Here is a 23,642-nt window from a genome sequence, read left to right as displayed (position 1 = left end):
TGCTTAGTCGAGTGATCAAAAGGGTCCAGTGAGTGGAGAGGTTGGTTGGGGGTCACGGCGATTTAGACAGCTAGCCAGGCCATCGGTAGCAAGCTAGCATAGGATGGAGGTCTGTTGTTAGCCACCTCTTGCGTTCCGTCAGTAGATTAGTGGGGTTCCGTGTGGTAGAGGGGATTAATCCAAATCACACAACAACAACAAAAATAAAAACAATAGATATAGTTATAGAGGCCCAAGAAGAAAACATAATAATAATAAAAATAAATAAATTGTCCGATTTGTCTATTCAGATAGCAGCCGGTAAGACAGCTAACGGTTAGCAGGCCGCAGATGGGCGTTCAGGTAACGTCGCGACGGAGGAGCCAGCCTGATCTCCTTCGGGTAGATAACGTCGGCAGGCCAGCCGTGAAGGCCCGGTGGGGCTCCGCGTAGGCAGCAAAACGGGTCCGGATAGGTGACTGCAGCCCAGGAGTGATTGATGGAACTCAGGAGTGATTGACGGAGCTGGCTAGCTTCGGAATAATTGATGTTTGCTCCGGAATCGACGAAGGCCGATAGTCACACGGATAGCAGCTAGCTAGCTGTGAGGTCCGGGTATGAATGTCCAGAGAGCAGTCGAAATCCAGGGACATGGAGAGAAAAATTGGTCCGGTATGTTCCGAGCCGCGCCGTACAAAACTGGCGATAGATTTTCGAGCTAAAGGATAGCTGATGACCACAAACCGTGGTTAGCTGAATACTAACGATTTGCCAGTAAAGAAGCTAACTAGCTTCTGAACTAGCTTCTGATTAGCTTCTGGGCTAGCTTCTGGCTAGTTTCAGGCTAGCCTCTTGGAGGATTACAGATTTGAGGTAAATAATACTTTTTTATAAATATAAATTGGTGAGGCGGGTTGCAGGAGAGTGTTTTGAAGATGAGTTGATGGAAAATAAAAATAAAATATATATATATATACAGGACAAGACGAGGACAAAAGACGTCTGAACTGCTATGCCACCTTGGCATCAAATATGATACATTGTGATACATCAGAGAGAGAGTGTATTTTGTTACAAAATACAGCACTGAAGCAGAGAATATTAAAAGAATCATTAAAAATAATTGGGGAATCATCCAAAGTGATACGCTACTACGCCAAGTCTTCCCTGAACCACCAGGCATAAGCTTCAAGAGATGTCCTACCCTAAATGACAATTTCGTCCACAGCTATCTTCCTGGTGACTCTCATCTATAGATTGGAATGTCCACAGTGCAAGGTGTCCTACATTGGACAGACAAAGAGATGCCTTCAAGACCATTTAGCGGAACACAAGTACGCCATACGGGTAGGCAATGAAGACTACCCAATGGCAAGGCTCTACAAGTCCTTACACCATGGCAACCCTGCCTCCCTACAAGCTATGGGTATTGACCATGTTCCGGTCTCAATTAGAAAAGGAAAAGCTTTGGGATTTACAAGCTACAGGCCACTAAGTACCCTGGTTTAAATGAAGATCTGGATTTCTCACCTTTCTTGTAGGGTTGTGATAGGTCCATTTGCTGTCATCTAGTGGACATTTTGCTCAATTTCCCTCAGCTGTGTTAATACTGTTGTTCATGTTTTGCTGTGTTCTAGTGTACTATGGAATATATTGCTTTCTTATTCTTGACACTTCTCCCAGTCATATTTAAGGTTAGAACTACCTTTCCAGGCGTTCTGATACTTCTAGCTTGCAGTTGATTTTTTTGATAACACAGTTACATTATTTCACTTTTTATTGTGTATAGTATTGCTTACTAGGTGTGTCCAATCAATTTTGTAACCACTCCCTCTTCAAATTATGGCTAATTGGAAGAGATGTTCAAAAGAGGACATTGTATTATATCTTTGTACTCCCTGACGAAGGCCATTCAGCCGAAATGCGTCTATTGAACTTTCTTTCTATTGAACATGCCATACAAATAAAGGCATTTGAATTAATTATATGAAGAGTGCCTTGGTCCTCCTTTCTTTTTGATGACCAATTTACCAAAGAGCACCTTCTGTCTACCAAAATGTACTATTGAAACCTTAGTAGCACTTCCCTTCCTCCTCTTGCAACATGTAAAGTGTTGGTCCCATGTTTCGTGAGCTGAAATACAATATCCCTGAAATTTTCCATACGCACAAAAAGCCTATTTCTCTGAAATGTTGTGCACAAATTTGTTTACAACCCTGTTTGTGAGCATTTCTCCTTTGCATCCACCTGACAAGTGTGGCATATCAAGAAGCTGATTAAACAGCGTGATCATTACACAGGTGCACCTTGTGCTGGGTACAATAAAGGGGCACTCTAAAATGTGCAGTTTTGTCACACAGCATAATGCCACAGATGTCTCAAGTTTTGAGGGAGCATGCAATTGGCATGCAGACTGCAGGATTGTCCATCAGAGCTGTTGCCAGAGAATTGAATGTTAATTTCTGTACCATAAGCCGCCTCCAATGTCATTTTTGAGAATTTGTCAGTACATCCAACCGGCCTCATAACAGCTGACCATGTAACCACGCCAACTCAGGACCTCCACATCCGGCCTCTTCACCTGCAGGATCGTCTGAGACCAGCCACCCTGGCTGCTGATGAAACTGAGGAGTATTTCTGTCTGTAATAAAGAAAGCCCTTTTGTGGGGGAAAACTCATTCTGATTGGCCTGGGAGGGCATAGGCCCACCCATGTCTGTGACCCTGCCCAGTCATGTGAAATCCATAGATTAGGGCCTAATTATTTTTTTTCTTCAATTGACTGATTTTCGTATATGAACTGTAACTCAGTAAAATCGTTGAAATTGTTGTGTTTATATTTTTATTCAGTAGAAATTATTGCTTTTTGCGCCATATGTAGTTCTCTGTAGTAAAACTGCATCCACCCGGGGGCGCTAATTTGTGTTTCTGGGTTCGCCATACCCACTCATTAGAACGGAAGAAGAAGACAACACGGATGTAGAACTGGGAGAGCGAGTTTCTTTTTTAACATTCCTTCCTCGTAGACTACATAGGTGAATACAACCTGAGAGGAACAGGCTCTTTTGACAATAATAATACCACAAGTCTACTAACAATGTCTAAATTACAGTCTTTGAATTCGTTTCTTTCTGAGTGTTTGACTGCGGCGACAGTGGAGATTTTGGGGGCAGTTGAGAAAGTCGTAACTGAGTACCAGGATGAGATCTCACGTTCTAAAGAGGAGAATGATCGTCTACGGAGACAACTTGGGATTACACCGGGTATAAAACTATGTACCATAGGTTTGTGTGTAGATCCCATTTACTCACTTAATATACTGTTTAGGCTATCAGCGATTATCATTTTATTATCTTCTTAGTTTAGCTTTCACCATGCATGATTATTTTGTTGATTTTGCAAAAATAATGTGCACTCAGGCATGTCTGCGCCTATCATTTCTTCCATCCAGACTCCCAGCAGCTCTCTCTCCCTGTCTCTGAAGAGGAGTTTCCCCCTGAGCAAAAACACTGTGAGCAGGAGTGGTGCCCTAGTCTGGGACAAGAGGAACCAGGGCACATACTGATTAAAGAGGAACTGAGGACCAGCCAGGAGGAAGAGCAGTTTCAAGGGCCGGAGGGTAATACCATAGAGTTTATATTTAGTTCTCCCTGTGTGAAAAGTGAATGGGATCAGGAAGCCATCAGCAACTGTTCAGCTGTAATTAGTGACCAAGTAAACAGTCCACCATTGGATCCCGAACCAACATTGGGGGAATACTGTTCTAAACTCAGTACCATGTCTAAAAAATCTCACTGCTGCTGTGACTGCGGCAAAGTATTTGCTCTAAAAGCTGACCTTCAGAGGCATGTGACTCTCGCCAGGGAAAGACCCGTTGAATGCCCCTACAACTCCACCAGTAAACTGAAGGCCCATGTCCCACTCTGTCATGGTGGGAACCCCTGCCTTGTTTGTGGCAAGACCTTTAAAAACAGAGCACATCTATCCCAGCACATGAGGATTCATACACGGGAGAGGCCATTTAGCTGTGGTGACTGTGGGAAATGCTTCTATAGCGAGGGGCTGCTGAATGTGCATATACAGACTCATAAAGGAGAGAAAGCATTTAGCTGTGGATACTGCGGGAAAAGCTTCTATCAGAAGGGGAACCTAACCCAACATGTACGTACTCACACAGGAGAGAGACCATTTAGCTGTGGTAGCTGCGGAAAGAATTTCAGTCGAAAAACACATCTGAACAGGCATATACTGACTCACACAGGTAAAAAACAGCATGGCTGTTCTGTGTGTGGTAGAAGATTCACTGGGAATGCTTACCTGCTGAAACATGTGGATAAAGTCCACAAATGACAAAAACAGAACCAAAACAGAATGGCGAAAGACAGTGAGGAAACGGACATCTCACGTCAGAAGATGGGACTAAAAATGCAGGATGTGGACAAAACTCGAAAGGAAAGCAACACCACACTGGATCATTCATGCTGTTGGTTCCAAATGAATAGATATAGACTGTTTAAACATTAGCCTGTTAACAATTAGATTGTTTTGGAACGTCTGAGCCACGGTGAAGACAAAATGATCAGACTGATGTTAATACAGAAAGAATTTTCTGGAAAGTTATCGTTGAGTTTGAGTGTTTCTCTATCCAATTTGACCTGATGGTCTATTCTGACCTAATGCTGCTCATCCATGATATTGCAGCAACCTTAAAGTTGAAATCCGTTGTGGCGAAACTTCCACGTCCGTTTGTGATATAACAACAAAGATGTTGCTTCAAAAAACAGTTTTATGTTTTTCTCTGACATCATTGCACGCGTGATAGAACAGCAGAGTATGTACAGTGGGGCAAAAAAGTATTTAGTCAGCCACCAATTGTGCAAGTTCTCCCACTTAAAAAGATGAGGCCTGTAATTTTCATCATAGGTACACTTCAACTATGACAGACAAAATGGGGAAAAAAAATCCAGAAAATCACATTATAGGATCTTTAATGAATTTATTTGTAAAGTATGGTGGAAAATAAGTATTTGGTCAATAACAAAAGTTTATCAATACTTTGTTATATACACTTTGTTGGCAATGACAGAGGTCAAACGTTTTCTGTAAGTCTTCACTTTTTGCCCCACTGTACTACTTATTTTCTTCTTATCATTATTCTTAAAAAAAAAACAAAAAAAATGATAACAAATGTGCCTGGGGTGATCAATGGTGCTGTTTTTTGAGGATTTCAGCTTTAACCCAACATCAGCTTTAACCCAAAATCTGTTCATATACACCCCCAGGAAAATGACACCTTTTAAAATAAACATTTATAATAATCTGACAAGCGAGCACTTAGATATGATAATTCATAGAATGTTTGGGATGTATAGTACTGCTTTTGTGAAAATTCTATAGCAATATAGAGTGGGAAAGTGGCTGATATTTAATAGACACTGCAATAAATAAAACATCTGTCTAGGACCAGAGTTTACGCAGACCGGTGCGTCATAGCCAATCAGAGCTATAGTAAGCCTATATGCAAATATGTCGTTTGCCTTACGGGCCTGCCATCCTAAACTTTGAACTGGACTGTGTTTACATGTAATAGCAACAGTGTGACTTTAGATCATTCGAACGTATTCGCCCAAAAGCCTCAAAATACACCTGAATGGATTTCTGCAAACATGTAAATACCACGGGAGTCTTCTTCCATTTCACAGTCCTATTGATAAAACAACAATGAAAAGGTAGGCTGTCTCTCCCTCAGTTGCCGATGCACATCAACAACAACAAAATCAACATCTAATGCTATTGTTAGAGAGATAAGCTCAAATCTAAAGAGGACACCTTAGATAAACCCTCTCAAACCTGTTAAGCTAGTTGGCCATCCAAATTCCACTGAAACGATGGGGAATAGTAGCCTGATCGTCCTTCTGCAGCTTGCCTGCCAATGCACGCTTGTTCCAAACTGGGTTTTGACATCTGAATGGGAATTTGTCCGTCTGCCCGCCCATTGGATCAATGCCAAATATGTCATTTGGTTGACAACTAGGAGATATGCTAACTATGGATAAGTTCTAGTTCAGCTTAGCTAGCTATCAAAGCAATTTCAAATGTTTTGAATAACACCTGCATCTCTAGCTGTAGCCACTGAAAAACAATGAGGGGGAAAAAGTCAGTCACTCACCCACTCCTCCAATGACAAGACATCCTCCCAGCAGCTAGCTGGTTAATGTTAGCCTCTGTGTTTTTAGCTTGCTAAATAAATAGCTAGCTACATAAATGCACTGAACAAAAATATAAATGCAACATGCAACAATTTCAAAGATTTGACTGAGTTACAGTTAATATAAGGAAATCAGTCAATTGAAATAAATATATTAGGTCCTAATCTATGGATTTCACGACTGGGAATACTGATATGCATCCGTTGGTCACAGATACCTTTTAAAAAAACAAGTAGGGGTGTGGATCAGAAAACCAGTCAGTATCTGGTGTGACTACCATTTGCCTCGTGCAGCGTGACACCTCTTAGCATTGAGTTGATCATGCAGTTGATTGTGGCCTTTTGAAATGTTGTCCTACTCCTCTTCAATGGCAGTGCGAAGTGTCTGGATATTGGCAGGAACTGGAACACACTGTTGTGCACGTCGATCCAGAGCATCCCAAACATGATCAATGGGTGACATGTGTGCTGAGTATGCAGGCCATGGAAGAACTGGGAGGTTTTCAGCTTCCAGGAATTGTGTACAGATCCTTGCGACATGGGGCAGTGCATTATCATGGTAAAACATGAGGTGATGGCGGCCTTGGGCCTCAGGATCTTGTCACGGTATCTCTGCATTAAAATTGCCATCAATAAAATTGGATTAGTTGTCCGTAGCTAATGCCTATCCCTGCCCATACCATAACTCCGCCACCATGGGACACTCTGTTCACAATGCTGACATCAGCAAACCACTCACCAACACGACGCCATACACGCTGCTTGCCATCTGCCCGGTACAGTTGAAACCGGGATTCATCCGTGAAAAGCAAACTTCTCCAGCTTGCCAGTGGCCATCAAAGGTGAGAGTTTGCCAACTGACGTTGGTTACGTCACCAAACTGCTGTCAGGTCCAGACTGGTGAGGACTACCAGCATGCAGATGAGTTTCCCTGCAAACCCACAGTTTCCCCTGCTGTCCAGGTGGCTGCTCTCAGATGATCCCGCAGGTGAAGAAGCCGGATGTGGAGGTCCTTTGCTGGTGTGGTTACATGTGGTCTGTGGTTGTGAGGCCGTTGGACATAATGCCAAATTCTCTAAAACGACGGAGGAGACTTATGGTAGAGAAATTAAATTGAATTCTCTGGCAACAGCTCTGGTGGACATTCCTGAAGTCAGCATGCCAATTGCATGCTCCCTCAACTTGAGACATCTGTGTTGTTGTGTTGTGGACTTGTATTGTCCCTAGCACAAGGTGCACCTGTGTAATGATCATGCTGTTTAATCAGCTTCTTGATATGCAACACCTGTCAGGTGGATGGATCATTTTGGCAAAGGAGAAATGTACGCTAACAGTGATGTAAACATTTGACATTTATTTTTGTGCATATGGAACATCTTTATTTATTTATTTCAGCTAATGAAAAATGGGACCCACACATTACATGTTGCGTTTATATTTTTGTTCAGTATAGATACGCTAGCCCTAGGGTGTCAAACTGAATCGGCAACAGGGCCAAATTTATTTATTTTTAAACATTTTTTTATTACAAAACAAATGTGCAACCGAGACCCAAATTGGCAATTTTTTAAAGAATAAATATGGCCCTTTAATAATGCCAATTTATGTACATAGGAGGCTGCTGTATATAGCATTTGAACATATTTAAATAAAATATGAAATTATATTTGTCCAGCCTTTGTTGTTATGCTTGTAGATGTGCATGATATGCTGCGACCCTATTTAAAAAAAATAAAAAAAATAAGTCTTTCACTCCAAATAACAAAAACGTAGCTATAGGTTTGTTGTAACATTTAAACTTCAATGCAATGATGTTGCTGTAGGGTACACTCAAAATGTAAGTTATTGTAGTTGAGTAGCCAGCCTAGGCCATTGCTTTAATGTTGCTGTAATAGGCCTACATCTTTTTCCTTTGTGTGGTGTTTTGTTGCAGGTTACATTTTTGTCGAGCTTTAAAAACCGAAGTCAGACTGCGACATTTTAGTAACCTTCCCTCAGCTGTGCGCTGTAAACGGGATACAGCACCTAGCAACAAATTTAGCTACCTTTAAAAATGTATTTTGAACTTTTAGCAACTTTTGAAAAGTGACTCAAACTCTAAAATGCATGCATTTCCCCTTTAAATGACACACACAATTTTTCCCTGTGTAAATGACACAAAAACGGTTTTCTGTCACACACTGTCACAACACACGTGCCTGGCTGCAAAAGTGCATCGTGAGTGACGTCAGCAGCAGGCCAGCAGAAATTTCAGCAAATTGCAAATCACTGTTGGCTGACTGCAGCAGCAGTAGCACGGGTTCGACGAGCCAAACCCAATGAATATACAATGCTCAAAAAAATAAAGGGAACACTAAAATAACACATCCTAGATCTGAATTAATGAAATATTATTATGAAATACTTTTTTCTTTACATAGTTGAATGTGCTGACAACAAAATCACACATTATCAATGGAAGTTAAAATTATCAACCCATGTAGGTCTGGATTTGGAGTCGCACTCAAAATTAAAGTGGAAAACCACACTACAGGCTGATCCAACTTTGATGTAATGTCCTTAAAACAAGTCAAAATGAGGCTCAGTAGTGTGTGTGGCCTTCACGTGCCCGTATGACCTCCCTACAACGCCTGGGCATGATCCTGATGAGGTGGCGGATTGTCTCCTGAGGGATCTCCTCCCAGACCTGGACTAAAGCATCCGCCAACTCCTGGACAGTCTGTGGTGCAATGTGGTGTTGGTGGATGGAGCGAGACATGATGTCTCAGATGTGCTCAATTGGATTCAGGTCTGGGGAACGGGAGGGCCAGTCCATAGCATCAATGCCTTCCTCTTGCAGGAACTGCTGACACACTCCAGCCACATGAGGTCTAGCATTGTCTTGCATTAGGAGGAACCCAGGGCCAACCGCACCAGCATATGGTCTCACAAGGGGTCTGAGGATCTCATCTCGATACATAATGGCAGTCAGGCTACGTCTGGAGAGCACATGGAGGGCTGTGCGGCCCCCCAAAGAAATGCCACCCCACACCATGACTGACCCACCGCCAAACCGGTCATGCTGGAGGATGTTGCAGGCAGCAGAACGTTCTCCATGGCGTCTCCAGACTGTCACGTCTGTCACATGTGCTCAGTGTGAACCTGCTTTCATCTGTGAAGAGCACAGGGCGCCAGTGGCGAATTTGCCAATCTTTGTGTTCTCTGGCAAATGCCAAACGTCCTGCACGGTGTTGTAAACACAACCCCCACCTGTGGACGTCGGGCCCTCATACCACCCTCATGGAGTCTGTTTCTGACCATTTGAGCAGACACATGCACATTTGTGGCCTGCTGGAGGTCATTTTGCAGGGCTCTGGCAGTGCTCTTCCTGCTCCTCCTTGCACAAAGGCGGAGGTAGCGGTCCTGCTGCTGGGTTGTTGCCCTCCTACGGCCTCCTCCACATCTCCTGATGTACTGGCCTGTCTCCTGGTAGCGCCTCCATGCTCTGGGCACTACGCTGACAGACACAGCAAACCTTCTTGCCACAGCTCGCATTGATGTTCCATCCTGGATGAGCTGCACTGCCTGAGCCACTTGTGTGGGTTGTAGACTCCGTCAGCATTCAAAAGTGACCAAAACATCAGCCAGGAAGCATAGGAACTGAGAAGTGGTCTATGGTCACCACCTGCAGAACCACTCCTTTATTGGGGGTGTCTTGCTAATTGCCTATAATTTCCACCTGTTGTCTATTCCATTTGCACAACAGCATGTGAAATTTATTGTCAATCAGTGTTGCTTCCTAAGTGGACAGTTTGATTTCACAGAAGTGTGATTGACTTGGAGTTATATTGTGTTGTTTAAGTGTTCCCTTTATTTTTTTGAGCAGTGTAGTTGGTAACAAATGATTGATCTTGAACAGAACTTACAACATCAATCAACAAGTGTCAATCAAAATTGTACAGCCAGAAGTACAGAAAAGAGTGGGAATCGACATGAACAAATGTCAAATCATATTTTTTGCAGAGATGGCCAGTCAATCTGAGTAACGTTATTGTGTATTCTACATAATGACACAGTTTTACGTTATCACACAATGACATCACAACGTTATTTAGCAACAAATCAACCTACCTCTAGCAATTTACCTTGAAAATTATTTGGCAACACTGGATGGGAGCACATCAGGCTGTAATTTCATAGAGTAGATGACTGAACTGTTGACTAATTTATACTTGCTTGTGTGTTCTATTTGGCCCGCAGGCCTTGTTTGACACATGTGCGCTAGCCTATTAGCCCCATTGTGACTGATTTGGGATTATTGCCCTTGCTAGTTTGATTGTATGGTCATTCCCAGCCTTAGCTACAGTTGTCCATTTTTGTTCAAAATATGTAGTAATTGAAACTGAAACAGTGCATCCCAAATGAGTGGAGGCAGTAAACAATCTACCAGGCCAGCTGTGATTTACAACCTGCTAGCAATATTTTTTTTTTTTAGATTACCAAGAAATATAGTGGTGTATTATGTAAATCATGCATTGAACTGTATCCATCTATTCTGCCAACAATGCCTTACTGTACGTAACATCATGGAATTGTCAAATAGAAGCTCATTTTTAAACCTCCTTAATAAAGTTGGTTTTGAAGCATAAACTGGGATTTTTATATTTTTGACTGATATTATGATTGTCTGTTTGTTTCATATCTGCAACGTATTTAAAACCCTGTCACTTCCACTTTCAGTGGCAAAGGAATGTTGCCGCATGTGGATACTAACGTTTAGCTATGCAGTGAAATAATTTAATCATTAAACGATGGTGCATATATTTTGTAAATGCGTTGGAGATAATTATGGTTTCAGAGTGATGACTTGAAGAAATAATAGGTTTTATATTATGATGAATATTATTCTTCTGATTGAAATACTGACTGAAATTATGTTATGGTTTGGATACTGGCTCTGAAGTTATGTGCTGGGGATAATTACATTTATGACATATTATTATGTTTATAATATACAATATGATATGAATATGATCATGTGAATTCCTTATTCAATTATTTGAAATATGCTAATACAAATGTTTATCTGTTTTAGCAGATACAGGTCATGTAGTGTATGTGGACACCTGCTCGTCGAACATCTCATTCCAAAATGATGGGCATTAATATGGAGTAGGTCCCCCCTTTGCTGCTATAACAGCCTCAACTCTTCTGGGAAGGCTTTCCACTAGATGTTGGAACATTGCTGCGGGGACTTGCTTCCATTCAGCCACGAGCATTGGTGAGGTCGGGCACTGATGTTAGGCGACTAGGCCTGGTTCGCAGTCAGCGTTCCAATTCATCCCAAAGGTGTTCAATGGGGTTGAGGTAAGGACTCTGTGCAGCCCATTCATTTCTGTATGGACCACACTTTTTGCATGGCGGCATTGTCATGCTGGAACAGGAAAGGGCCTTCCCCAAACTGTTGCCACAAAGTTGGAAGCACAGACTCGTCTTGAATGTTATTGAATGCTGTAGATGGTGAAGCGTGATTCATCACTCCGGAGAACTTGTTTCCACTGCTCCAGAGTCCAATGGCGACGAGCTTAACTCTACTCCAGCCGACGCTTGGCATTGCGCATGGTGATCCTAGGCTTGTATGCGTCTGCTCGGCAATGGAAACCCATTTCAAGAAGCTCCCTATGATCGGTATTGTCCTGACGTTGCTTCCTGAGGTTGTTTGGAACTCTGTACTGAGTGTTGCAACCAAGGACAGACTATTTTTACCTGCTTCAGTGCTCGGCGGTCTCATTCTGTGAGCTTGTGTGGCCTACCACTTCACGGCTGACCCGTTGTTGCTCCTAGACGTTCCCACTTCACAATAGCAGCAATTAGAGTTGACAGGAGCAGCTCTAGCAGGGCAGAAATTTGATGAACTGACTTGTTGGAAAAGTGGCATCTTATGATGATGCTACGTTGAAAGTCACTGTGCTCTTCAGTAAGGCCATTCTACTGCCAATGTTTTGTCTATGGAGATTGCATGGCTGTGTGCTCGATTTTAGCAATGCTTGTGGCTGAAATAGCCGAATCCACTAATTTGAAGGGGTATCCAGATACTTTTGCATATATGGTTTATATCAATAAGGAAACAGTAGATATGTCGTCCCCTACCAATGATGCAGCCCCCCTTGGACCAATTGAGATTGCGTGTGACTAATACATTTCAGTTAATTATCGACCCCCATTGTAGCCTTGTGCGAACCATCCTGATCTCACGAGCTTACATTCTGTATCGCTACACATAACAGAATGTAAGCTCGCTAGATCAGGATTGTACCACGATAGACCAGAACCTGTCATTTCAAATAGGAACAAATGAGCCATAGTGGGCGGAAAAATCCAAGAGATGGGCAGAGCCAAGCACGAGCTAGCAAGATTCTATTGGCGCATTCTAGCAGGCACTTGCATATTTTCGTTGGGGAATGCCTACTCTGTGAAGTGCGCTTGTGCAATAACTCAATTCGCATTTGCACCTTTATAAACTTTTGCAAAGGGTAAAGTCTACAGAACTTAGTCCACTCTGTTCATAACAGATGGTAGTTTTGGGAACAGACGCCTCACAAGTCCTCAACTGGCAGCTTCATTAAATAGTACCCACAAAACACCACTCTCAACAGTGAAGAGGTGACTCCGGGATGCTGGACTTCTAGGCAGAGAGAAATGAGAAAAAGCCTTATCTCAGACTGGCCAATAAATAGAAAAGATTAAGATGGGCAAAAGAACACAGACACTGGACAGAGGAACTGTGCTTAAAAGGCCAGCATCCCGGAGTCGCCTCTTTACTGTTGAGTTGAGACTGGTGTTTTGCGGGTACTATTTAATAAAGCTGCCAGTTGAGGACTTGTGAGGTGTCTGTTTCTTAAACTAGACACTAATGTACTTGTCTTCTTGCTCAGTTGTGCACCGGGGCCTCCCATCCCTCTTTCTATTCTGGTTAGAGCCAGTTTGCGCTGTTCTGTGAAGGGAGTAGTACACAGAGTTGTACGAGATCTTCTGTTTCTTGGCAGTTTCTCGCATGGAATAGCCTTCATTTCTCAGAACAAGAATAGACTGACGAGTTTCAGAAGAAAGGTCTTTGTTTCTGGCCATTTTGAGCCTGTAATCGAACCCACAAATGTTGATGCTACAGATACTCAACTAGTCTAAGAAGGCCAGTTTTATTGCTCTCTTTAATAAGGACAACAGTGTTCAGCTGTGCTAACATAATTGCAAAAGGGTTTTCTAATGATCAATTAACCTTTTAAAATTATAAACTTGGATTAGCTAACACAACGTGCCATTGCAACACCAAATCAAATCAAATTTTATTTGTCACATACACATGGTTAGCAGATGTTAATGCGAATGTAGCGAAATGCTTGTGCTTCTAGTTCCGACAATGCAGTAATAACCAACAAGTAATCTAGCTAACAATTCCAAAACTACTACCTTATAGACACAAGTGTAAGGGGATAAAGAATATGTACATAAAGATATATGAATGAGTGATGGTACAGAGTGGCATAGGCAAGATACAGTAGATGGTATTGAGTGCAGTATATACATATGAGATGAGTATGTAAACAAAGTGGCATAGTTAAACTGGCTAGTGATACATGTATTACATAAAGATGCAGTAGATGATATAGAGTACAGTATATACATATGAGATGAAAAATGTAGGGTATGTAAACATTATATTAGGTAGCATTGTTTAAAGTGGCTAGTGATATATTTGACATTTCCCATCAATTCCCATTATTAAAGTGGCTGGAGTAGAGTCAGTGTCATTGACAGTGTGTTGGCAGCAGCCACTCAATGTTAGTGGTGGCTGTTTAACAGTCTGATGGCCTTGAGATAGAAGCTGTTTTTCAATCTCTCGGTCCCAGCTTTGATGCACCTGTACTGACCTCGCCTTCTGGATGATAGCGGGGTGAACAGGCAGTGGCTCGGGTGGTTGTTGTCCTTGATGATCTTTATGGCCTTCCTGTGACATCGGGTGGTGTAGGTGTCCTGGAGGGCAGGTAGTTTGCCCCCGGTGATGCGTTGTGCAGACCTCACTACCCTCTGGAGAGCCGTACAGGAGTGATGATTGCTGATAATGGGCCTCTGTACGCCTATGTAGATATTCCATAAAAAAATCGTCAGTTTCCAGCTACAATAATCATTTACAGTGTAGACAATGTTAATGTGCTTTTCTTTAAAAACAAGGACATTTCTAAGTGACCCCAAACTTTTGAAAGCTAGTGTATGTATGTAGGCAATGTCCTTGTCTATAACTGTTCCGTACTTTGTCATGTTTTTGTACGTTTTATGTGGACCCCAGGAATAATTGCTGCTGCATGTGCCGTAGCTAATGGAGATTCATAATAAACTAATCTTTCCGCCCCGGGAGATGTAAAACGAACGCTGCCAGCATACGATCTGTGACGTAGGTGGCGACAGAATTCGGTCTTTTGAATTTATACAGAAGTAGTTTTGACAGCTCAGGTTTGCTAGGACCTTGTTCACAATTCGCAATTATATCGAGATAGACCGATGCATACCATTGTTAACATTGCACTTGTGAATAATTGACCGTAGTATTAGCTATTCAACTCCATAAATGCGCACTTAATTCAACACAATGGTGATTATAGGTAGAATTTCGGACGCAGACCAATCAACAAACCAAAAGTCTTCACAACCAGACGCTGATTTTCAATCCCCGCAGAATTTACCGAGGAAGTCCGCACGCTTGACTAAAGTGAGTTGAACAATTCTAGTGTCCTCTTTTGAAAACTGTCAGTCACTTCAGCTCTTCGCAAAATCTGCAAATGTCACCGATAAAAAAATATATATAATTGTTGTACATTTCTAAACCTTGTCTTAACAAACTACTACTATTTTTAAAAAAAAGAGTTCTGCTGTTCTCTTTCTCAGGGATATGTTGATGAGAAGGAACGGCATATTATCTCCTTGGAAGAGCTAAATGAACAAACACCAGAGAATGGGAGACCTGTCAGAAAGATAACAAGGCAAGTCAGAGTACGCACGAGTTAAATATTAGGGATGTATACTGAACGAAAATATAAACACATCATGTAAAGTGTTGGTCCCATGTTTCAAGAGCTGAAATAAAAGATCTGACATTTTCCATATGTACAAAAAGCTTATTTCTCTCAAATTTGGTGCTCAAATTTGTTGCGTCATAACCAAGACTCGAGGCTGTAATCGCTGCCAATGTGCGTTAAAAAAGTGAAGCGTCTGAATAGTTATGTAAATGTGATATTCAAGTTTTATTTATATACATTTGCAAAAACAATTAACCTGTTTGTGCTCTTTCATTATGGGGTATTGTGTGTAGATTGATGAGGAAAATGTCTTATTTAATCCATTTTAGAATAAGGCTGTAATTTAAGAAAATTTGGAAAAAGTCAAGGGGTCTGAAATACTTGCCTAATGCACTGCATAAACATTTTGGCATGTGGTAGGCTAATGTTTCTGTCCCTAAGCCAGGTATGAAGTCAAGATGTGTCATTGTCTGCAGTCTTACAGTAGCCTGGGTCCCAGTCTGTTTAGGTAACTTTCCACTCCCTATAGGCCTACTCCATGTCATTTCTGGGGTGGAATGTTAGCTAAACAGACTGGTACCCAGGCTACTGTAAGACTGATTTTGATACCATCAAGTCTTCTTCTGACATTTTAAGGTAATTTTTTTCAATGTTATTTTTGATTCCTTCCCAGGAAATCACCCAGGTTTCAGGTCAATGGGGCCAGTGAAGATGACCAAACTGGTGAGTTTAAAGCATGTTTGACATTATGATGCAAACACAATCTAGGTCTTTCCTAGAACACAACTATTCACCTATTTAGACATGCCATTAAAAAAAACACAGCAATAAAAAAATAAAAAAGAGGATGTCCCACAATTGACTCAAAAGAATCATTCACCTACACGGAATTGTGAATAAGTTATGAATTGTGTTTTGAATACCTGTTCCAGAGGGGTCCCCTAGACCTGGAGGATCCCAGGGGGTTTTGAGACGCAGCACCAGAACCACCAGGGACCAACAGTCCATGATCTACGACTGCCTCATCACTGAGTAAGGAGCATCACCACAAAATCCTGATTCCCCCCGTGTGTCCTTGCTCCCTAGTCTCTTGTTTACTTCCCCGGTAGAGTGTGTAACATGGGGGATAGTCTTAATACAGGGACTATTTGGGTTATTACAGATGTCAGACGTGGGTTATTATAGGCATATTACAAATTCCTTTGCTTTTCCCCCCAAAATAAGTACACAATTAATGCTTATTGCATTGGGACCCAAAACCTCCACGAAGTCATGCTAAAGAAGGATACCATCAGAAGTTTTTATGTCGTCGCTTGTTTTTCTCCGTAGCACTGCTGAGGCGGTCCTCCACAAGATTGATGACATGAAGATGTGCCGCCACTTGAAAAACTCAAAACAATCAGTGAGGCCTTTTCCATCTTGTGAAATATAATTTTGTCATTCAGCCACCCACAAAGGCACGGATGACATGCAGTACAGAGTGTATAATTTGCAAACAATAAGAAACCATTCATTGACATTGAAGACTCACACTAACTCTACCCAAACACAAGGGCTTGTTGCCCTGTAGAAATGTTTACATAGTAACTGGCCACTTTTTCCAGGTTCTGTATCTTCTGCTACCGCACACAATCTCTTATCAGGCCATTGTAAGGGTGTTGCACCCATCTGTGGTCCACCACCCTCTCTCTCTCGCTCTCCCTCTCTGCCCTCAGCAGTCCTCTGTGCTGTGGTTTTGGGGAAAGTAATCACACTATTGTGATGTTGTTGCCTCATTCATCAGCAGATGACTTATAAAGGGTTTATCAGTGGCCACCATATTTGAAGAAACCGGAGTAGTAATACATTTAATTAGAATTTCACACAGTTATCCCTGGTTTATAGCCTTGAGATATGAGAAATGAGACTAATGCATGGAAATGACCAATGATCCCTTTTGAGATTTGAAGTCTCACTGAAATATGTACCATTGTGTCATACCGGTCATTGAAAAAGGACATGGCTATACCATACCAGTTGTATCTATGAAGTTTATAGATTTTTTTTGTTAAATCGCAGATTATGTATTCTAAAGCCCAGCGAAAGAAGACTACCGACTCTCCAACAGTAAAAACTGTTTCTAAACAAGAAACTGAAGGTATGTTTCTATTGTAGTTTAGGGGAAAGCTACAGTATGTTTGACCATAACACTCTAAACAGGAGTTCATTAACTTTTGGTCCAACACCTATTTCCAGAGTACTCTGATGACGGTGGAGACGATGAGGACGACGACGATGAGGACGACGACGATGAGGACGATGAAAACGACAATAACGGCAAGCGCTATGAACCTCGACAGAAAAAAGCGGTGGTTCGTTACCATGCGCCACTGGATGGTTGGTCCTTTTCACAAAAGCACATCCCAACGTATTACTCTTCACTGAACTAGAGCCTTCTGAGAAATGTTCTCTGTAAATTAGCGTAGTTCCACCAATTCGGTGCCTTTTGAGAAGTGTAACTTAGTTTAAAAATAAAAGGATTTCATCACATTTTAACGTTGTTTAACGTCAACCTTCATCAGAGCATATCTCCACAAACAATATTCTGATCTAGAAAGCAAAACTGAGCCTAGATCAACACTCCCACTGAAGTGCTTGACTATGGGCAGGGAGATCAGTGCTTATCATGTTACTCCTCTCACTGTTTAATCTGTAGAATCCAGGAATCAGCCGCCCATGTTTTTCGACCGTCAGGCAACTTCCACTAGAGGGAGCTACCGCATCAGTGCCTCAGTGCCCAGGAGTGCCTATACTACCAGCCGAAGGAGTGGCAGGTCTGCACTGTTGCGCACCCTCCCACAGTACTCTACTTCACTGGCACTTTACCAATAGTCTTAGTCCATATGTATATTACATTGGTGTTATTGTGTTATTTTTTTAGGATCAAAATCTGTTTTAACCAAAATATATTGTAGGGTCCAATAAGGCTGTGTTTCATGTGTTGGGTCTCTGTAAATGGTTCTGGTTTGTTGTCTAAGGGCTGCTCTTGTAGGACGTTGTGAATATAGATTACTTTTCAATGTGAGGTTTTAATGTTTTTAATCTCTTTTCTTGTTTCACTGTTTCAAACAACAGGATTGGGTCCATAGGCAGGTGAGTCTTTGGCACAATTTAAACAACTTTGGTCTCACATTTGCTATTGGGGACTGACAGCTTGGGAAGAGAGGAGCACCGTAAAGTAGTGAAGAAGTTTGTCCTTTCTCTGTCTCCTTACGGTTTGGTTTGACCCACAGGAAAAGGTATGCTTGGCACACCCGGGAAGCCAGCTCCTGTGATGAGGATGACTCCTCTGATGAGGAAGACGCAGAGCAAGAAGCCAAGAACAGGTCAGTTAACATGTCATCAGTTTGATACACTTTAACAGTTGTACTTGTCCCTACAATGGTAAAATGTTTAATTTAGTTCACAGAAGACATCTCCGCTAGAAATTGGTACTACAGCCTCCCGGGTGGCGCAGTGGTTAAGGGCGCTGTACTGCAGCGCCAGCTGTGCCATCAGAGACTCTGGGTTCGCGCCCAGGCTCTGTCGTAACCGGCCGCGACCGGGAGGTCCGTGGGACGACGCACAATTGGCCTAGCGTCGTCCGGGTTAGGGAGGGCTTGGCCGGTAGGGATGTCATTGTCTCATCGCGCACCAGCGACTCCTGTGGCGGGCCGGGTGCAGTGCACGCTAACCAAGGTTTCCAGGTGCACGGTGTTTCCTCCGACACATTGGTGCGGCTGGCTTCCGGGTTGGATGCGCGCTGTGTTAAGAAGCAGTGCGGCTTGGTTGGGTTGTGTATCGGAGGACGCATGACTTTCTCTCTCCCGAGCCCGTACGGGAGTTGTAGCGATGAGACAAGATAGTAGCTACTAAAAACAATTGGATACCATGAAATTGGGGAGAAAAAGGGGGACCAATGAAAGGATTAAACAATGTTTTGTTACATATTACATAATTTTTTATACTGATCATCTGTTATTTGACATCACATATTATCTTGGACACGATTCAATCATATTTAAAGGATAATGAACATGCTAGAAGAAAAGGGCCTGCTGAGCAGACCAATGATTCCCCACTCTTTAATGTTTTTTGAACTGTGTCTATGACAACATGAGTGGTGGTCGTCGATGATGTAATAATTGACGAAGGTTCCAGCTTGGTTGTTCTAGTAATATCTCCTTGGTGAGGTTCATTGGGAGCCAGACCTTTTAGAGTGAACACATGATCTTACTCATGAGTTTCTCCTATATAAGACTAACACAAGAAACAATATTAATATCTGGATTTTTAAACAAAATCTCAGTCTAATATTTTACACCAGCGGAATCCGGTGTGGTTTTGAGCATTTGCTCAGAATAAGCTTGCCAAAAGCACACATTTTGGGATCCCTCTCAGGTGTCTGCCTCTGAATTTGCGCAAAGAGGACATTTTGGGAATCCATAAGGACAGAATGAAGATGGGTGCGAGCCTGGCGGATGTCGACCCCATGGTGATTGACCAGTCGGTACGTTCTAACATTACAGTCAGCTGAATTGAAATGTGAAATGATTTTTAAGCCATTTTTAAATGTATTTTTTCATCTCAAAGTTGGTTTGCCTACATGCTATGGTCTTTAAATTATCTTCCTGCTTCTTCTGTGTAATGTACCAACCCTCTCTCTTACCTCAAGGTGCGCTTTGACAGTGTTGGCGGTCTGACAAGCCACATCTCCGCCCTGAAAGAGATGGTAGTCTTCCCTCTGCTCTACCCAGAGGTGTTTGAGAAATTCAAGATCCAGCCCCCAAGGTGAGCACTTGTTTTAGGGTTGAAAAGCTAACATACTTTATTGGGTAACTAGCAGTTGATTTACATGATCTTGGTTAGCTTACAATAATGACATGGGAAATAGCTTATGACTCGATGAGGAACTTACTTGTGGGTGAGCAACTCGAATGGATCCTGTCAATGGATTTAAGCCCCAACCCTAATCACAGCCTTATCCACTAATTTAATTGGCTCTTGGATCAGTTGTGTCCTTTGCAAGGATCTGTTCTAAGACAATCCCTGTTGTCTATTGCAGGGGCTGCCTGTTCTATGGTCCCCCGGGTACGGGGAAGACCCTGGTAGCCAGAGCGCTGGCCAACGAGTGCAGCCAGGGGGACAGGAAGGTGGCCTTCTTCATGAGGAAGGGGGCCGACTGCTTGAGCAAGTGGGTGGGCGAGTCGGAACGCCAGCTCAGGCTGCTCTTTGACCAAGTACAGTACATTTCCTCATACAACACACTGGAGATCATTCATACAATTATCACTGGTGCGTTCAGTTTTTGTGAGACCATTGAGTCTAGTATTTGCCTATCTATCAGAATTTCCTGCTCAAGTCACTATTGGTCTATTGTTGTAAATCTGCAAAGTGAAATGCGAGGGTGGCAGGCTGGCTGATTTAGGGTAATGCCTATTATATAGGGATGTACTTGCACTGACCGCAAGACTCATTATTTGTACCCACAGGCCTACCAGATGCGACCAGCCATTATCTTCTTTGATGAAATCGATGGGCTGGCTCCGGTTCGCTCCAGTCGCCAAGACCAGATACACAGGTGAGACATTTCAGCCACTCTTCATTTCACACCAGTGAAGTCACTGCTTACAGAGACTTACCCTTGATTGCACCTGCATGCCAAACATTGTGTACTCCCCCCTTGTGGTCCCTTCCCACAGTTCCATCGTGTCCACCCTGCTGGCCCTGATGGATGGCCTGGATAGCCGAGGAGAGGTGGTGGTGATTGGAGCCACCAACCGACTGGACTCCATCGACCCCGCCCTTAGACGCCCCGGACGCTTCGACAGGGAGTTCCTCTTTGGCCTCCCTGATCGTGAGGTAAGACTGATCCCCTGTGTGTGTGTGGGGGGGGATCCTCACTTGAGTTGATATGTGTGCATGTGTAACTCCAATGTTTATCCGACTCTTCCACTGAAATCGCAGACCTACGTGCAGTTACGTTTCATTTGTGTGCTTTACCTTTTAATTTCTTTCTCCAACTCCAGTCCCGGAAAGATATCCTAAAGATTCACACCAGACAGTGGAATCCTACACCGTCCGATCCTTTCCTGGAGGAGTTGGCTGATAAATGTGTTGGTAGGTGCCTAATGTATTCCAAATCAACTCTAGCTCTAGTCGAGATTTCACAATAATTGTGAGAACAAAAAGGACTATGTAGTTTTGCTGTCTCATAATATTCAGACAGATCGCCACAATTCATCTATCGATTTAACACCGTTCCACAGTCAATCTGACACATGCCACGTATTAACCACAACATCTTCCCACTCTGTACCCCAGGCTACTGCGGCGCCGACATCAAGGCGGTGTGCGCCGAGGCGGCCCTCTGCGCGCTACGCCGCCGTTACCCCCAGATCTACGGCACGTCCCAGAAGCTCCTGCTGGATGTGGGCTCCATCAACATCAACAGCAGGGACTTTGTGGCCGCCATGAGGAAGATGGTGCCAGCCTCCCAGAGGGCCGTGTCGTCCCCTGCCAAGGCCCTGACCCCCGTGGTCACGCCCCTGCTGGGCCCCGAACTCACCAACGTGCTGGACGCACTGCAGAAGGTCTTCCCCCACGCCGAGCAGGGCCTCAAGAGGAAGAGGGACACAGGTGTGTCCGGGTCGCGGTTCAGTTTGGTCTGGAAACACAGTCACGGTCGTTGATATCTGGTCCCAGATTTATTTTGTGCTGTCTTGCCGATTCCTATGGTCATTGTCATGCCAATGTTGGCTATACAGCACAAACAGATGTGGGACCAGGCTAGGTCACTGTTAGAGTGGATCGTTGGTTAAGTTCAGTTGATGCAACTTCTTAATCAACTTTTTCCTTTGATCAGATCTGACAGCTAGCATTCTGGAGGATGACCTCATGTACAGTGGGGATGAGGGCCCCTCATCCAATAATTCCATCACCAAACAGACCACCACCAAAGGGAGCTTCCTCCATTTTGCCAGGTAAGGCAACCTATAAGCTACCTATAAGACGTAGATTAAATAAACCCACTATTCTCGTTGTTTCCGTTCATAATCACATCCCGGAGTCTCCATTCACTTCACCTCTCGCCTCCTGTTCCAGGAGTGCGACCTGCCACCCCACCACCTACCGGCCCAGGCTGCTGCTGGCCGGGCGTCCCGGGGCGGGTCAGAGCTCCCACCTGGCCCCCGCCGTGCTCCACGCCCTGGAGAAGTTCACCGTCTACACCCTAGACATGGCCGTGCTGTTTGGAGTCAGCTGCACCTCCCCCGAGGAGGCCTGTGCTCAGGTACTTGCTGAATTGAATGTAGTCTTGTAGAAGTGAAGTGTTAACATGCTCCTCTCATTTGTGGTGGAGAGAACTATAGCCCGAAAGTTGACTTCAATGTAGAAAGGCTAACTCCATCAAGCACATAAAATTACCAAGTCAAGTGCAGTTTGCATCCCGACCTAAGTGCTAGGTTGGTGAGTGATAGTGTCGGTGACCTCTCGCCCTGCCTTCCCCAGGTGTTCTGTGAGGCCAAGCGGACCTCCCCCAGCATCCTGTACATCCCCCACATCCAGCAGTGGTGGGACACGGTGGGCCTGACCCTCAAGGTCACATTCCTCAGCCTGCTGCAGGACATCCCCTCCTTCTCCCCCATCATGCTGCTGGCCACCAGCAACGTGGCTCACCACGACTTGGCTGACGAGGTAGGTCTTACCTGGGCCTCCCCCACCATATACAGTGGGGAAAACCACCTGGGATGTATCATTTCATTGCGCTTGACTTAACAGAATTAATCACATTACAACTTGTCAATGAACGCCGTTAGGAATTAAGCTCATCGCTACTTTAAAAAGTGTGTGCAAGACTGGGGTAAAACCAGGACCAGTTTATAACAATCAGCCCAAAGCGAGATGGAAGCTGTGTAAAATGGATCTAGGCAGCAAGCTGTTTATTCGAAGATGTAACAAACTAACCCGAAATTACAATACACAGTGCATGTTATAGAAAATATACCAAAAATGTGTTACAGGATATCTATGGCACACAAAAACATAACGTCTTAACACGAACACGCTTAGCCTATGCCGCTCAAATTGCTCATCCATATATTTACAGTGGGGCAAAAAAGTATTTAGTCAGCCACCAATTGTGCAAGCTCTCCCACTTAAAAAGATGAGAGGCCTGTAATTTTCATCATAGATACACTTCAACCATGACAGACAAAATGAGGGAAAAAAATCCAGAAAATCTCATTGTAGGATTTGTAATTAATTTATTTGCAAATTATGGTGGAAAATAAGTATTTGGTCATCTACAAACAAGCAAGATTTCTCGCTCTCACAGACCTGTAACTTCTTCTTTAAGAGGCTCCTCTGTCCTCCACTCGTTACCTGTAT

General features: G+C 43.3%; 2 protein-coding genes across 16 annotated transcripts in view; both read left to right on the top strand.

The window, feature by feature from the left end:
* The window catches only part of LOC112264766 (ATPase family AAA domain-containing protein 2), a 46,450-nt gene that overhangs the window by 17,024 nt on the left and 5,784 nt on the right, over positions 1-23,642 (top strand). For 13 of the 14 annotated variants that reach the window (XM_024441581.2, XM_024441579.2, XM_024441577.2 and 10 more), the window contains 20 exons: positions 14,823-14,929; positions 15,106-15,200; positions 15,910-15,959; positions 16,169-16,268; positions 16,566-16,638; positions 17,295-17,373; positions 17,472-17,612; positions 17,932-18,049; positions 18,351-18,368; positions 18,509-18,601; positions 19,656-19,764; positions 19,930-20,045; positions 20,320-20,494; positions 20,747-20,835; positions 20,957-21,116; positions 21,284-21,374; positions 21,579-21,893; positions 22,120-22,237; positions 22,359-22,545; positions 22,764-22,949. In XM_024441581.2, the coding sequence (XP_024297349.1) occupies positions 14,823-14,929; positions 15,106-15,200; positions 15,910-15,959; positions 16,169-16,268; positions 16,566-16,638; positions 17,295-17,373; positions 17,472-17,612; positions 17,932-18,049; positions 18,351-18,368; positions 18,509-18,601; positions 19,656-19,764; positions 19,930-20,045; positions 20,320-20,494; positions 20,747-20,835; positions 20,957-21,116; positions 21,284-21,374; positions 21,579-21,893; positions 22,120-22,237; positions 22,359-22,545; positions 22,764-22,949 (2,420 nt within the window). The remainder of the gene's footprint in view (positions 1-14,822; positions 14,930-15,105; positions 15,201-15,909; positions 15,960-16,168; positions 16,269-16,565; positions 16,639-17,294; positions 17,374-17,471; positions 17,613-17,931; positions 18,050-18,350; positions 18,369-18,508; positions 18,602-19,655; positions 19,765-19,929; positions 20,046-20,319; positions 20,495-20,746; positions 20,836-20,956; positions 21,117-21,283; positions 21,375-21,578; positions 21,894-22,119; positions 22,238-22,358; positions 22,546-22,763; positions 22,950-23,642) is intronic. The other variant, XM_024441585.2, reaches the window with a different exon arrangement.
* On the top strand, positions 2,765-4,910 carry LOC112264768 (oocyte zinc finger protein XlCOF6.1). 2 transcript variants are annotated; one of them, XM_024441589.2, is made up of 2 exons: positions 2,765-3,241; positions 3,430-4,910. In XM_024441589.2, exons 1-2 carry the CDS (start codon positions 3,076-3,078, stop codon positions 4,326-4,328), a joined length of 1,065 nt encoding a protein of 354 aa, XP_024297357.1. In that variant the 5' UTR covers positions 2,765-3,075; the 3' UTR covers positions 4,329-4,910. The 2 variants fall into 2 exon arrangements, with proteins under 2 accessions (XP_024297357.1, XP_024297356.1); XM_024441588.2 differs by having other exon boundaries at positions 2,767-3,262.

This window comes from Oncorhynchus tshawytscha, linkage group LG13 (genome assembly GCF_018296145.1).
Source record: "Oncorhynchus tshawytscha isolate Ot180627B linkage group LG13, Otsh_v2.0, whole genome shotgun sequence".
Lineage (NCBI taxonomy): Eukaryota > Metazoa > Chordata > Actinopteri > Salmoniformes > Salmonidae > Oncorhynchus > Oncorhynchus tshawytscha.
The sequence above is the reverse complement of the archived record's forward strand: the minus strand, read 5'-3'. Positions and strand labels throughout refer to the sequence as shown.